The 16,579-nt window shown below is 42.9% G+C and overlaps 1 protein-coding gene across 2 annotated transcripts; it reads right to left on the bottom strand.

The window, feature by feature from the left end:
• Positions 1-11,694: 11,694 nt before the first annotated feature.
• On the bottom strand, positions 11,695-14,532 carry LOC111961186 (uncharacterized). 2 transcript variants are annotated; one of them, XM_023983274.2, is made up of 3 exons: positions 14,434-14,532; positions 13,524-13,785; positions 11,695-13,372 (listed from the first exon to the last, which is right to left on the bottom strand). In XM_023983274.2, exons 1-3 carry the CDS (start codon positions 14,505-14,507, stop codon positions 12,995-12,997), a joined length of 714 nt encoding a protein of 237 aa, XP_023839042.1. In that variant the 5' UTR covers positions 14,508-14,532; the 3' UTR covers positions 11,695-12,994. The 2 variants fall into 2 exon arrangements, with proteins under 2 accessions (XP_023839042.1, XP_070299211.1); XM_070443110.1 differs by lacking the exon at positions 14,434-14,532 and having other exon boundaries at positions 13,524-13,976.
• Between the last annotated feature and the right edge of the window lie 2,047 nt (positions 14,533-16,579).

Raw genomic sequence — 16,579 nt, 5'->3', positions numbered from 1 at the left:
AAGCAATGGCTTTCTTTCTGGCCACTCTTCCTTAAAGCCCAGCTCTGTGGAGTGTACGGCTTAGTGGTCCTATGGACAGATACTCCAATCTTCGCTGTGGAGCTTTGCAGCTCCTTCAGGGTTTTCTTTGGTCTCTTTGTTGCCTCTGATTAATGCCCTACTTGCCTGGTCTGTGAGTTTTGGTGGGCGGCCCTCTCTTGGCAGGTTTGTTGTGGTGCCATATTCTTTCCATTTTTTAATAATGGATATAATGGTGCTCCGTGGGATGTTCAAAGTTTCAATGTTCAAATATTTTTTTTTTATAACCCAACCCTGATCTGTCCTTCTCCACAACTCTGTCCCTGACCTGTTTGAAGAGCTCCTTGGTCTTCGTGGGGCCCCTTGCTTAGTGGTGTTGCTAACTCTGGGGCATTTCAGAACAGGTGTGTGTATATATACTGAGATCACGTGACACTTAGATTGCACAAATGTGGACTTTATTTAACTAATTATGTTACTTCTGAATGTAATTGTTTGGACCAGATTTTATTTAGGGGCTTCATAGCAAAGGGGGTGAATACATATGAACGCACCACTTTTCCATTTTGTTTTTCTAAACAAGTAATTTTTTTCATTTCACTTCAACAATTTGGACTATTTTGTGAATGTCCATTACTTGAAATCCAAATGAAAATCCATTTAAATTACAGGTTATAATGCAACAAAATAGGAAAAACGCCAAGGGGATGAATACTTTTGCAAGGAACTGTATGCCCCCTTTATTTATCCTACGGTTCTGACTTGGTGTACAGGGAGAACACTGTAAGAATGGCCTATGTTCTGAATTCTACAGCTGTACATTTCAAAAGTGCTGAACAAGTAGGTATATTGACTACGTCCATCCTAGCTCGTGTATAAATGTCTTAATCGAAATGATGGATTGCCTCTTATCTGCTTGTCGTCCCTTTATGCCATAGTTTGAACATCTCAATTGTCAATAGAAACCACATTTGTTTAAGCAAGTCAGCCTGATGAGGCTGAATGAACTGTTTTGCTGCCAGACAAGTCTCCGCTGATAGCCAGGTGTAGCAGTGGTAAGGTGTTGGGACTGCTGTTGGGAATCTGCTGTTAGGACAGCTTTATGTAGGCCCTAACAGTTTGTGGGCACCTTTTGTCACCATCATAGTGCAAAAATGTATTGTTTAGTGCTGTGTTGTCTAGTGGCTTTGCTGGCATTCACCCCCCCCAAAACATTTTGTTTGCCGCACCAGGATTTACATGCCAGAATTGCCACTGCTTACGTTAGCTACCTTTCTGGCTGACAATGTTAATCTTTTTTATTACAATATAAAAATTAGAAATCTAGCCGGTGTCGAATGTTTCTAAAATGGAATTGAGTTATAATCAATCTTGTCCATCATTGTAATTGCATTGGCATCCACAGTCTCAAACTTCTCAAATCTGTTGGGTTGTCACTAGTTACCACAGCCACAAAGTCTTAGAGCAGATGTTGACGTACCTATGAGAGGGGTTTCTGGGAAATTGAGTTCTATCTAGAAAATAGACTGTCTACAAACACACCTGTACACACACTTACCTAGTGTAATCTATCTGCAATATTAAAGCTGATCTACCCCCTAAAAATAAATATATATTATGCAGTGCAGCTTTAATGATATATATATATATATATATATATATATATATATATATATATATATATATATATATGCCCAGACTTTTCACAATATGTTTTACATTTTGTATCATGTAAAATAGTAGCCACTATCGGTAGCCACTGTCAGTTATACCTGTCGTGTATTGATGTGACATACTGATATATGATGTCACCACATCAGTAAAGGAATAGGGGACTTGTTACATGGATAGTGATGAAGTAAAGACATGTTGAAGTTTAACTCTGAGTCTGGTTTATTTAGTTCAGTATAATATCCTAATTTAGCACAAGTTGTAAGTATAGGATTGAACAATGGTGACGAGGATAACTTTTGAAAACAATAGTTAAATCTGAAAAGTGAGTTAGTGTGGTCAAGATAGAAAACACTGTGCCAAAGTGTTCACGGATGGTAAAGGATTAATACTATCCGGTGACATTGATGCGGTTACAAAACAATGGAGGAGAGCTTTGCTTCTACATCATGCTCAGACAGATGTGTAACACTGAAAACTGGTGAGACAGTTCAGCAATTTCTTACTCGTCTTTGACAAGTAGCTAAAGATTGTGACTTTGCTGGAGATAAAGACAGTCGTATTGGAGATGCCATACGGAATATGTGCGCAGAAAACTATTGGAGGAGGGCCCTGGGCTAACAGGGCCCAGGGCAAATACCCGCCATGCATGTGAGTACAGATGCTAAAGATAAAGAGACTGTGCATCGTGTTTAAAAAAATTATGCAGAAGGAAAAGACATCAGAGAAGGTGTGCTATCGTTGTGGATGTGCAGATAATTTTACCAATATTTTTTAAAGGACCCTGCTTGTCCAGCACGAGGGCAGACCTGCAAGAAATTTAATAGGAAGGACCATATTGAAAAATGTGCAAGACCAAAGGTTACTCGAAACAGATTGTGAAGTATGTTGATTCAGATGAACAAAACTGCACCAATGCATTTGTGGTAAAAGAGAACTGTAACTCAGACAGGATCACGTTCTCAGTGGGAGGGGTCAATTTATTAATGTTAATTGACTCTGGGGCCACAAGTAACATAGTAGATGAGAGCACATGGGAAATGTTGAAAGGCAATGAAATCAGGTGCCGTTCATCACTGACTGATAAAAAGCTATTTGCATGCTCATCAAGCAAGTGGGTGTTGACATAGAAGCAGTGACAGATGTAAAAATGCAGATAAAGCAGCAATACCCCAAGTTGTTTGAAGCGGTGGGTAAACACAGAGCAGATAAACCTACATGTGACACCAGTAGCACAGGCCCTTAGGCATGTACCATTCCACCTGAGAGCAGCTGTGGAGAAAAAGATAGAGGAACTACAAAACATGGACTTAATCGAGAGAGTGGATGGTGCCACACCATGGGTGAATCCGGTAGTGGGAGTGCCAAATACAGACAGCGACATAAGACTGTGTCTGGACATGAGACAAGCGAACACAGCAATCATACGTGGAAGTTACCCAATCCCCACAGTAGATTCACTTTTGCAGGGAATGAAAGGGTCTGTAATGTTCAGTAAACTGGATGGGGCTATCATCAATTGGAGCTAACAGCAGAGTCGAGAGGCATAGCGACGTTTGCAGTGCATAATGGGATATACAGATATGAAAGGCTCATCTTTGGAGTTTCATCGGCGAGCGAGCAGTATCAACATGAAATCGCAACAGCACTGGCAGGCATCGAGGGGGTGGAGAACATATCAGATGACATCATCGTCCACGCCCCAGACAAGGAAACCCATGACCAGCGGCTACATGCTGGCCTCAATAGGCTGGAGAACTGTGGGCTGACTCAACTCAGAAAATGTCAGTTCAACATGGACACATTGGTGTTCATGGGCATGTAACTCTCACAGCAGGGCATTGGGCCCACAACTGAAAGAGTGAGCGCAGTGGTTGAGGCCTGGGAGCCTGACATTCCAATTCGGACCGGAACAGAAAAAGGCATTTCAGACATAAAAATAGAAACTGTCTGAAGCCGTGACACTGGTGTACTTTGACAAAGACGATCCCACAAAAGTAATAGCAGATGCAGGACCAGTTGGCCTAGGAGCTGTGGTCATGCAAGAACGACACAGATAAATGGTTCCAGTATGTTATGTGAGCAGGAGTCTGACAGAGTGTGAATGCAGATATTCACAAACTGAGGGAGGCCCTTGCATTGGTTTGGGCTTGTGAAAGGCTTCACCCGTACGTATACGGCAGGGAATTTGATCTAGTGACTGATCATAAGGCGCTTGAAGCTATTTACAGTCCTCGCTGGGTGGGTGCTGAGACTCCAACCCTATGACTTTTGTGTTGTCCACATACCAGGGAAAAACATCATCGCTGACCCTCTGTCTCGTCTAATTGGAAAGACTGCAGTGAAAGACTCACACACACATGGAGCAGAGGAGTATGTGAGATTTGTGGCTGTGAACGCAACTCCAGATGCGAGCTGCCCAGTGACACAAGCCTACCAGACGAGCTAAATTACTTCTATGCTCGCTTAGAGGCAAGTAGCACTGAAACATGCATGAGAGCATCAGCTGTTCTAGACGACTGTGATCACGCTCTCCGTAGCAGATGTGAGTAAGACCTTTAAACAGGTCAACATTCACAAGGCCGCGGGGATAACCGGGACGTGTACTCAGAGCATACGCTGACCAACTGGCAAGTGTCTTCACTGACATTTTCAACCTGTCCCTGATTGAGTCTGTAGTACCAACATGTTTCAAGCAGACCACCATAGTCCCTGTGCCCAAGAACATGAAGGTAACCTGCCTAAATGACTACTGACCCGTAGCACTCACGTCTGTAGCCATGAAGTGCTTTGGAAGGATGGTCATGGCTCACATCAACACCATTATCCCAGAAACCCTAGACCCACTCCAATTTGCATACCGCACCAACAGATCCACAGATGATGCAATCTCTATTGCACTCCACACTACCCTTTCACACCTGGACAAAAGGAACACCTATGTGAGAATGCTATTCATTGACTACAGCTCAGCATTCAACACCATAGTGCCCTCAAAGCACATCACTAAGCTAAGGACCCTGGGACTAAACACTTCCCTCTGCAACTGGATCCTGGACTTCCTGACAGGCCGCCCCCAGGTGGTAAGGGTAGTTAACAACACATCCTCCACACTGATCTTCAACACGGGGGCCCCTGAGGGGTGCGTGCTCAGCCCCCTCCTGTACTCCCTGTTCACTCATGACTGCATGACTCCAACACCATCATTAAGTTTGCCAATGATACAACAGTGGTAGGCCTGATCACCGACAACAATGAGACAACCTATAGGGAGGAGGTCAGAGACCTGACCGTGTGGTCCAAGGACAACAACCTCTCCCTCAATGTGATCAAGACAAAGAAGATGATTGTGGACTACATGAAAAGGAGGCCCGAGCACGTCCCCATTCTCATCGATAGGGCTGTAGTGGAGCAGGTTGAGAGCTTCAAGTTCCTTGGTGTCCACATCAACAACAAACTATCATGGTCCAAACACACTAAGACAGTCGTGAAGAGGGCACGACAAAGTCTATTCTCCCTCAGGAGACTTGAAAAGATTTGGCACGGGTCCTCAGATTCTCAAGAAGTTCTACAGCTGCACCATCGAGAGCATCCTGACTGGTTGTGTCACTGCCTGGTATGGCAACTGCTCGGCCTCTGACTGCAAGGCACAACAGAGGGCAGTGTGTATGACCCAATACATCACTGGGGCCAAGCTTCCTGCCATCCAGGACCTCTACACCAGGCGGTGTCAGAGGAAAGCCCTAAAAATTGTCAGACTCCAGCCACCATAGTCATAGACTGTTCTCTCTGCTACCGCACGACAAGCTGTACCGGAGCGCCAAGTCGCGGTCCAAAAGGCTTCTTAACAGCTTCTACCCCCAAGCCATAAGACTCCTGAACAGCTAATGAAATGGCTACCCAGACTATTTGCGCACCCCCCCCTCTTTTATGATGCTGCTACTCTCTGTTTATTATCTATGCATAGTCACTTTAACTCTACCTACATGTACATATTACCTCAATTACCTCGACTAACCGGTGCCCCGCACATTGATTCTGTACTGGTACCCCCTGTGTATAGCCTTGCTATTGTTATTTTACTGCTGCTCTTTAATTATTTCAACCCCCAAAAATGTCTTATCTATTTTTTACTTAACACTTATTTTTCTTAAAGCTGCATTGTTGGTTAAGGGCTTGTTAGTAAGTATTTCAGTGTAAGGTCTAAACCTGGTGTGTTCGGCGCATTTGACAAATAAAATTTGATTTGGGAAGTGGAGGAAGCATCAGCTACAGATGAAGAGCTAAGTGAGGTGAGAAATTCTATTCAGAGTGGGTGTTATAGCAAATTAACTGTGTGTAATTAATTAATCCTAAGGGGAACACACATTGTTTTGCCACAGTCGGTCTCTAGCCTTCGCTCACCAGGGACATTGGGGCATTGTAGGCACAAAACAACATCTCAGGAGTAAAGTATGGTGGCCGGGCATGGACACGGCTGCAGAGAGACACGTCATGCCATGGTTGTCAGATTGTAGCGCGACCAGTTATGCCAGAACCGCTGAGACCCCCAGCGCTACCTGATGGGCCGTGGCAGGACATCGCCACTGATTGATTGGGTCTTCTACCAATAGGACACTCAAAACTAGTAGTTGTAGACTACTACAGCAGATATTATGAATATGATATCATGCAATCTACTACTGCAGAAAAGGTGATAGATAGTCTGGAGACTGTTTTCAGTCATCATGGTCTACCATTAACAATCGATCTGATTGTGGCCCACAGTACATGTCATCCCAGTTCCAGAACTTCTGCCAGGAAAATGGGATACAGCATGTAAAAACTATGCCAAAATGGGCACAGGCAAATTGTGAAGTGGAGTGGCAAAATGCCTCACTTATGAAACGGATTTGCATTGCACAAGCTGAGGGACTGGACTGGAAGCGGGAGCTACACAAGTACGTGACTGTCTACAGGTCCATTGATCCCTCTACCACGGGAAGGAGCACAGCGGAGCTCCTTTTAAAAAGGAAAATGAGGGGGAAACTTCCGGATATAGCTACACAACAGAGTGACCTGGAAACATGGGACTGTGATTCAGAGCAGAAAGGGAAATCCAAGATCTATGTAGACAACCATTGCAGAGCCAAACACTCGGACGTGGACATCGGTGACCAGGTTCTCCTAAAACAGGACAACAGAAAAGTTCACAACAACCTTCAACGAGACACCGCACACTGTGGTCAGTAAGGAGGGAAACAATGTGTTTGTTCAATCTCCAGCCAAGTATTCCAGGAATATGACATTTGTGATGAAAAATACAATTGATGAGCCAGATCCACAACCAAAGGACTGAAAGAGACTGTGGAACATAGTGCTACTCTGTGACATTACATAGAGACTATCTGTGAGGGATCACCACAAAGACCTCAGACACCCAAGCCAGTCAGGCATCACAGACAAATGAAACTGCCACAGAAGTAAACAGACTTTGTCATTCAGTGGCGATTTTAGCATGCAAATCTTGGTGGGGCAAAAAAACTAAAAGTGGGATGCGTGCCAGCAAAGCCAATACACAACACAACACTAAACAATATATTATTTGCACTATAACGGTGACAAACGGTGCCCACTAACTGTTAGGGCCTACATAAAGCTGTTCCAACCGCAGAGTCCCAACAGCAGTCCCAACACCTTACCACTGCTACAACTGACTATTAGCAGAGCCTTGTCTGGCAGCGAAACTGTTCATTCTGCCTCATTTACTGCCTTTTAAAAAAACATGGCTGACTTCGATTAAGACATATAATGAGTGAGCTAGGAAGGACGTAGTCAATATAACTATTTGTTCAGTACTTTTGAAATGTACAGTGATAGAATTCAGAACATGGGCCGTTCTTACAGTGTTCTCCTTGTACACCAAGTCAGAACCGTAGGATAAATAAAAGGAGCATATAAGCAGACAATGAAAGCACTTACAATATTCGATGGTTACATTTCTCAAAAACAGGTTATAGGCTACATGTGCACCACCAAGTCAGAACAGTAGGTGAATTGAAGAGGTGAAAATAGATCAAATGATTAGGCTGAGGCACGTGGGCTACTAACAGCTTTCTACACAACAGACACTTATAATTACTTTCAGTATACATATCTCCCTGGTATACATATCTCCCTGGCATATTACATAATTTATGCAGCAGCATACAAGACATTTTTGGACGCACCTTGTTGTGCTGTGCTCACTTGAACAGGAAGGTGGCACGACGGTCCTTCGTGGGCAAATTTTGTCATCAAACTTTGGCATTCTCTGGATTTATGGTGCTTTCAAGACAAATGGGAAATCAGAGAAACATTTTTTTGAATCATGATGACGTCAGTGATCTTCAGGTCGTAACTGTAGAAAGAGGCTGGAGTTCCCGATTTAGACTTGGGACCACAGGGTCGTTCTGCCCCTGAACAAGGCAGTTAACCCACTGTTCCTAGGCCGTCATTGAAAATAAGAATTTGTTCTTAACTGACTTGCCTAGTTAAATAAAGGTAAAATAAACATCCATCCACTGAATAGCAGGTTAGTGATTGCTTTACGATTTCCAACTTGTTGTGTAATGTTTATGGCCAATGAGCACCGATACTGTCACGTTCCTGACCGGTTTTCTGTTATTTTGTATGTGTTTGACGGTCAGGGCGTGAGTTTGGGTGGGTAGTCTATGTTTTGTGTTTCTATGTTGGTTTAATGGGTACCTGATATGGTTCTCAATTAGAGGCAGGTGGTTTTCATCTCCTCTGATTGAGAATCATATTAAGGTAGGTGGTGTCACATTGTTTGTTTGTGGGTGGTTGTCTCCTGTGTCTGTGTCAGTGTATGTTACGCCACACGGGACTGTTTCGGTTTGTTTGTTTGTTTGTTTGTTTGTTCGTTCGGTTTTTGTGTAGTCTGTTTTTCCTGTTCGTGCGTTCTTCGTGTTTCATGTAAGTTCTTACGTTCAGGTCAGTCTACGTCGTTTGTTGTTTTGTTTCTATTCAAGTGTTATTCAAGTGTTCGTCGTGTTTTCGGTTTTGTTTAAATAAATATCATGTCTTATCACGACACTGCGTTTTGGTTCAATCCCTGCTCCTCCTCTTCGGATGAAGAGGAGGAGGAACACCGTTACAGATACGTTTTATCTATAATTTCTCTTCATTATAAAAAGGATTTGCTAGTAGATTTTCGACTTGATTCACGATGACTGCTATTTAAGAAAGCTACTGTAGATATAACGTGATTTGACTGCATTTTATATATGGCCAATAACATTGAGCCTTCTCGGATGGGCACTTGTAATGTAACTCTATGGCAGGACCCAAGGGGCTTGAATTCTTGAGCTCTGCCCTTAGACTTGGCGGTGACGTATGACATAGTGTCCCCATGAGTGACAGAACACTGAGCCAATCACGGCGCAACGCTTTTCGTATTCTGCTGGCTTGCCCCACCACCACAAAGCATTTTGGAGCTGCCTTACTCAAAAAAACAAAAAAGACACCGTGTCTGAATGTGGCTTTATTAACTCAATGATATATATATATATATATATATATATATATATATATATATATATATTTATATATTATATATTATATATTTTTTTTTTTCCATTGTTTGTAAACTGATGTGACACGTATTAATCCCAAAATAACAAGCAAGACAGGCAGCCCCCAAAAAACAGACTCTGCCCCACCTGCCCTGAATGACGGGTCGCCACTGTTGTCATTAAATAATTATCCTGCACGGCAAGAGGTAAAGAAAACCAGTATAAACTGAAAAAGGCAAGTACAAAAGACTAATGCGAAGACTCTGAAGGAGTTATGTTGTGAAAAATGTGCAGAATGTTTTGTTACAAAAAAATCTAAATAATAGATGATATTAACACTTTTGTTTTGCTTAGAAGTAAGCTTAAAAAGGAAAGTCCATTAGGAGAACAGAAATAATAAGATATTGAACATATTTAAGTTATTTATTGGTAACACAAAGGTTGCTATACAGGGAAAGAAGGAGTGTTGTGTATGTCATGTTGACATCGAAGTTCATATCCAAGTAAAGGGGGATGTCGTGTATTGATGTGATACATGATGTCACCACATCAGTAAAGTAGTGGGGGGGGGGGGGGGCGGGCGTGTTTACACACAGTGATGGAGTAAAGACATGTTGAAGTTAACTCTGAGTCTGGTTGATTTAATTCAGTATAATATCCTAACTTAGCACAAGTTGTAAGTATAGGGTTGAACAATACCCACATACATTTATAACTGTTACTGACTTCAGTGTTAGTTTCCGTACATTTTGCATCATTCCACATTGCTTGTTTACATTTCTTTCCTCTGCCACGTTTGTGTGGTTGTTCCTAAGGATAGCTAGCAATAGTGGATCATATTAGGCTAATGTATTACAAGTTGTGCAATCATTTAGGACATGTAGCCTATCTGAATAAAAAAACTCCCAGTTCAGAGTAGGTTTTAGGATTATGTTAGACATTGCCCAGACAAACTCTGAGCCAGGAGTAAAATCAACTCATAAAAGTATCTCAGCTGGTAATCATGAAAGTCTGAGGTATTGCAAAGGAAATCTAGTGATGACGCTAATTGACGAAGTTGCAAATGATGGGTGAATGTGACTGTACATCAAATGTGGCAATGGTAATACTTTTAATTGAATTTTCGCATTACACGATCACTTTGCCTAGTCCTAATTATTGCCGAATATGCTGAGTGTACAAAACAATAGGAACACCTTCCTAATATTTAGTTGCATGCCCTTTGCCCTCTGAACAGCCTCAATTCGTCAGGGCATACACTACATGTCACGCCCTGATCTGTTTCACCAGTCTTTGTGATTGTCTCCACACACCTCCAGGTGTCACCTGTTTCCCCATTAGTCCCTGGGTATTTATTCCTGTGTTCTCTGTTTTTCTTTTGCCAGTTCGTCTTGTCCAGTCAACCAGCGTGGTTTTTCCGTGCTCCTGCTTTTTCCTTATCTCCGTTTTTCTAGTCCTCTGGGTTTTGACCTTTGCCTGCCCTGACTCTGTGCCCGCCTGCCTGACCATACTGCCTGCCCTGACCTTGAACCTGCCTGCTACTCTGTACCTCCTGGACTCTGACCTGGTTTATGATCTTTTGCCTGTCCACAACCTGTCTCTAGCCTGCCCCATGGATTGTAATAAATATCAGAGACTCTAACCATCTGCCTCCTGTGTCTGCTTCTGGGTCTCCACCTGTATCGTTATACTACAAGGTGTCGAAAGCGTTCCACAGGGATGCTGGCCCATGTTGACTGCAATGCTTCCCACAGTTGTCACAGTTTAAACCTGGAGCCTGGAGCACAGTTCACTTTAGACTGGACCATTGTCATCACAGTTTCATGATTAGTGAGGATTATTAGGGTAGATTTATAGGACCATATTGTACAGTTTTCTCACCTTCCAATATTTCATGGAATATGGCAAATTTCAGGATAAATTTTTTCATTCATCAATATATTTTGTGCGTAAAGTCTCTCCAAACCTATTTAAAAAATATATTATTCATAAATACTTTCCTAACCCTAAATAATCTACAAGATCACAGTATTTTTAAATCTACCAATTGTTGCTGAAAAGGAGATAAAAGTATGTGTTACATGTCTTTCTTTCATTGATCCTTAATATTCTGGATAATACTCTCCACATGTTCCAGTGAGTTTGTCGAGAAAATTCTAATTAAAGGTACACTCAATTTAAAGGGATGGCTTTAGATAAATGTAATGAAAACCCTATTGAATGAAAACTCCAAGAGAACATCTGTTGGCCAGCAAGTGAGAGGGTTTTCAGCTGTTTAATAAAATGTATTGAGAGCGCTCAAGGGAACCACGCATGCAAAGCCATTTACTCAGCTGCATAAGGTAAGTCTGAATACCAACTGCTGAGAAGTGTGTAGGATCAGGCCCTATGTCGGGCCCTATGTGTATCAAAGGATTCATTTGATGAAGGAAGACTGATAAAAACAGAATAATAGAAAAGGAAACCATTTTATTAAATAGAGTTTTGCATATCATCCAAGATTAAAAAGTTACATAAAATATAGTACAGTATAAATATTTTTTTTTACCAGGTGAGTTGACTCAGCACACATTCTCATTTACAGCAACGACTTGGGGAATAATTATAGGGGAGAGGAATGAGCCAATTAGAAGCTGGGTATGATTAGATGGCATATTAGACAGCCAGATTGGGAATTTAGCCAGGACCCCAGGGTTAAGACCCCTACTCTTACAGTGCTATGGGATCTATTACTGACCACAGATAGTCAGGACACCTGTTTAACATCCCATCCAATAGATGGCACCCTACACATGACAATGTCCCCAATCACTGCCCTGGGATCTTTTTTTCAGATCAGAGGAAAGAGTGCCTCCTACTGGCCCTCCAACACTACTTCCAGCAGCATCTGGTCTCTCATCCAACAACCCACCAGGACCAACCCTGCTTAGCTTCATTGGCAAGCCAACAGTGGGATGCATGATGGTATCCTGCTGGCATAAGTGCTAATACTGTTAAGAAGAGAATGAGTTGGGATGTGTTCAGTGAGGAATAATATTCAGAACATTGTATATAGAAATGTAATGAAATAGAGCTGACATGACTCACTGCTCTTCAGGATAGACAATCATGTGTTCTATACAATGCATTTCCATCTGAATGCAATGTAACGTTGTCATTGAGAATCCATCTTGGAATGTCATTGAGAACTGACCCCTCTCTCCCCTCCTTCCCTCTCTGTCACTGCTCTAACATCAAAACATCTGGTTTCCTGGCAGAGGCTGTCTTAGCTTTCAGGAAAACCTCTCTGTGAGTATGATGACATCACTACACACATGCAGTCTAGTCCTCCCTGGAGCAGGCAGCATTACGCAACGTGTGTGTGTACATTCTGCAATACAGCTGATTCAATGCTTAGTAAACACTTCCCCCTGTGCCACTGACTGACGGGTGTATAATGCTACAAAACAAAGCTGCTTATTTTTCTCTTCTTCATAGAAATAAATATAAATAAAGATACAGTCCTTGTCTAAATAATACAATATAAAATGTCTTAATAACTTAGCGGGAGATGGTGACAGTGGGATGACCTACATTTTGGAGAATCTTCAGACACTATGACCCCACTGTCCAGTCTTGCTTCAACTCATTCTAGGATTTCAGCAGATCACGAGTTGATCATAGTTCAGTTACTCAGTGACAGTCACTGTCAGTAACAGTTGTTCAGCATGGCACAAACTGATCTGAGTTCAGTTGCTCAGTGATGATCAACATTAGTAACAGTAATTCAGCTGATCCAGGTTCAGTAGTAACCGACCGAGGTAGCCCTTGAGTCTGTTTAGCGCAACTGGACCCACACTCAGACCATACTTCCTGGTAGTGTCTTTCAGAGCCTCTGACAGCCCTCCCTCTCCTGTCTGTTTCTGCTGGTGGCCTGGGCAGCGTGATATCATCCAGTTCTCCAGCAGACCCCTCATAGTGGAGGTGTCTTCCACCAGCTGTTTGAGGTCTGCCCAGTCTAGGAAGAGCAGTAGGTCCTGGTAGAACCCCATGGTCTCCACTATGGAAGGCAGACTTTCTATATGCTGATCTACTGCAGCTGCAGGGAGAAAAGGGTCCATGCCCTCGATTAGGTTAGGAGATATATCCAGCTGGAGGAAGAGAGAAATGTGATTAATATACAATTAATGTAAGCTATACATGCTGTTACTTTGTTTAATTCGTCAACAAGCTAAAGACTGCATAAATCAGTCCACTAATGATTGACTGACTGGATGGCTGATTGATAGATTGGTTGATTACCTTTTTGATCCTAATCACCATGGTTTGAGCAAGGTCTTTGACCTTGGTCCTCACTACATGCAATGAGAGTGAAGCTCCCGCCCCCACGCTGAACAGAGCCAACAGAGAGGACAACAGGAGGGCCATGGAGCAGTCCATATCTGTAGTCTGGATGAATGGGCGTATGTGCCTGAACGTGTGTACCTGTGTCAATATGTGTGCAGGTTTGTGTCTAGAACCTGGTGGTTTCTCTGTGTTTATATAAAGAACAGCACGGGTACTCCTGTAAGAGAGAATATATACATAAGCAGGTTGTTCTACTGTGGTCTGTTGTGGAGCACACATACAATTATCCACTTTAATAATATACATCTGATAATATTTAAAGTCTAAACTTCAATGTAATGTTTTGGTTGGAGATGAATGTTTGTTTTAGACAAATCAATATTTGGCAGAGGGTCAGCGGTGAAATCCCCACTTAGAGAGAACAGCCTGCCCTCTGATAAATAGACTACAGATAAGACTCACTGTACTACCCCCATCCTACTGAAAACAGACAGAAATCAGTCGATCAGGTTTATCTGATCTACTTGGCTTGCTGAATATTCCACATGCTTCCTTTCAAATTTTCTCTAAAGTTTAAAGGAACTTTTTTTAAAGTAAAAAGTAAATTTTAAAATAACTGGCACATCACTTCATGAAAGACAATCAAACCAAACCATGCAGTACAGACAAGATAAAGTTTAACCACATCACCTGCTCAAATCTATACATATGATATCGGTAGCACATACTAACACAACAGAGAGAGAGAGAGAAATGAGAAAGGATAATAGACAGAGAAAGAGTGAAAGTGTTATAGAGAATGATAGAGGTAAGATGGAGAGAGTGAAAAAAGGAAGTGTAGAGGAGAGTGGAGAGTGTATCTTACCTCTTAGGGTTTGTGTATGTGTCACTCCCAGGCTCCATCAGGGCTTCTCTTATAGCTGAGGGCAGTTGACTCATCTCTTACTCACCCTCACCTCGCCTGCATCCCCCCCCTTACTCAAACCTCTCCCCCCCACAAACCTCTACCCAAGAGTCCCCTGGTATGGTAGGCAGGCAGGTTCAAAACATAACACACATACACACAGATATGTTGTGTATTTGCTGATTGTGTGGTAATCTGTCAGAGGTTGTCACTGCCTCCCTGTTCTCTGTCTCATCTCTCTGTGGATGGAACATTTACGTGTTTGAAAAGTAGGGTGTTCCCTGGCCCACGAGCTCATATCCATACGTCTGTGTGTGTGTGTGTGTGTGTGTGTGTGTGTGTGTGTGTGTGTGTGTGTGACTACAATACGTGAGTGTCTGTCACCATTAGGCTGGTCCCTATCTCATCGATGCATGTCTCATTGATTCGTACGAGAGAAACGGTTAATGTCATTACAGGGTGATTGAGTACTGCAACACCCAGAACATGGGGACAGGAGGGAGCAGATCAGTGTCTGATGACTGGAGGGTCTGATTATAGCACCGCTTGAGGGACACTGTTATGGTGCCAGAACTCTGGTCATACAGCCCTGGTGGTCCCAGGGACACTATTACAGCAGCCCTGGTCACAGCCCTAATGACCACAGCCCTACTGGTCACAGCCTTTCTGGTCACAGCCCTACCAGTCCAACCAGTCCAGTCTGAGGAAACAGTCTAGAATCCCAATCTGAGAAAGTGGAGTGATCACTCTGATATCATTTCACCAGAGATGCCAAAACATACGCACAAACACATAGGTATTTATGCACGCACATACGCACGGAAGCACAATCAAACATACACTTCTCCACCCCTTAACAACATCATTACTTCCCATTAATTTTGCTCTAATTGTTAGGGCTGTATATGTTCTGGGAACACTTTTGTGAAATAGTTATATATTTGATGTTCAGGACAATTTTTTGTTTATTTTATTTATTTATCCTTTATTTTACCAGGTAAGTTGACTGAGAACACGTTCTCATTTGCAGCAACGACCTGGGGAATAGTTACAGGGGATCAATGATCCAATTGTAAACTGGGGATTATTAGGTGCCCGTGATGGTTTGAGGGCCAGATTGGGAATTTAGCCAGGACACCAGGGTTAACACCCCTACTCTTACGATAAGTGCCATGGGATCTTTAATGACCTCAGAGAGTCAGGACACCCATTTAACATCCCACCCGAAAGACAGCACCCTACACTGGGGGATATTTTTTTTTAGACCAGAGGAAAGAGTGCCTCCTACTGGCCCTCCAACACCACTTCCAGCAGCATCTGGTCTCCCATCCAGGAACTGACCAGGACCAACCCTGCTTAGCTTCTGAAGCAAGCCAGCAGTGGTATGTTTAGACACAGGTCTGTGTTTGGAACACAGGAAGTGAAGAGAGAGGGAGTAAAAGAGAGTTGAGAGAGAGCAAGACAGAGAGAGAAAGAAAGAGCAAGATAGAGAGAGGGTTTGAGAGAGAGAGAGAGAGTAAAAGAGAGTTGAATGAGAGAGGGGGAGAGAGAGGGAAAGAGTAGGTTTAGAGGGAGAGAGAGTAAATGAGAGTTGAGAAAGAGAGAGCGAGAGAGAAAGAGAAAGGAGAACTTATCTCCATTTCCAGTTCTCTGTTTTCTCTGTGTCTCTCGGGACACTGACGGGGTGGGGGGGAAGGAGGGAGGGACGGAGGGAGGGAGGAGGGGTTGGTTTCCGTGCGTAAACAGGAATCACACAGGAATCTGGGTAGGAATATGTCCCCTGGCCTCACACACTTACTGTAACTCTACACACACCTCGGACACACGTCACACACATACCTCGGACACACGTCACACACATACCTCACACACATACTCTAAATGTTAATAGTCCAGAAAGTGGGAATCCGGGAGGAGTGAAGAACAGCCATTGCAATGTTGTAATTTACAGGCAAAGTTCAAATGGCGCCAGAGAGGATGTGCTGTTTTGCTTGTTTTTTCGTATTAATTGTAACTCATTTTGTACATAATGTTGCTGCTACTGGCTCCTATGACCAAAAAGAGCTTCTGGACATCAGAACATCGATTACTCACCTCGAACTGGACA

This window comes from Salvelinus sp. IW2-2015, linkage group LG4q.1:29, assembly GCF_002910315.2.
Source record: "Salvelinus sp. IW2-2015 linkage group LG4q.1:29, ASM291031v2, whole genome shotgun sequence".
NCBI classification, from domain to species: domain Eukaryota; kingdom Metazoa; phylum Chordata; class Actinopteri; order Salmoniformes; family Salmonidae; genus Salvelinus; species Salvelinus sp. IW2-2015.
This window is presented reverse-complemented; position numbering and strand designations above follow the sequence as displayed.

Coding starts and splice junctions, on each gene's coding strand:
- LOC111961186 (XM_070443110.1), bottom strand. CDS start 13,874: ATGTATATTATTAAAGTGGATAATTGTATGTGTGCTCCACAACAGACC. Junction 13,373..13,523: donor TGGTGATTAGGATCAAAAAG/GTAATCAACCAA, acceptor CTCTTCCTCCAG/CTGGATATATCTCCTAACCT.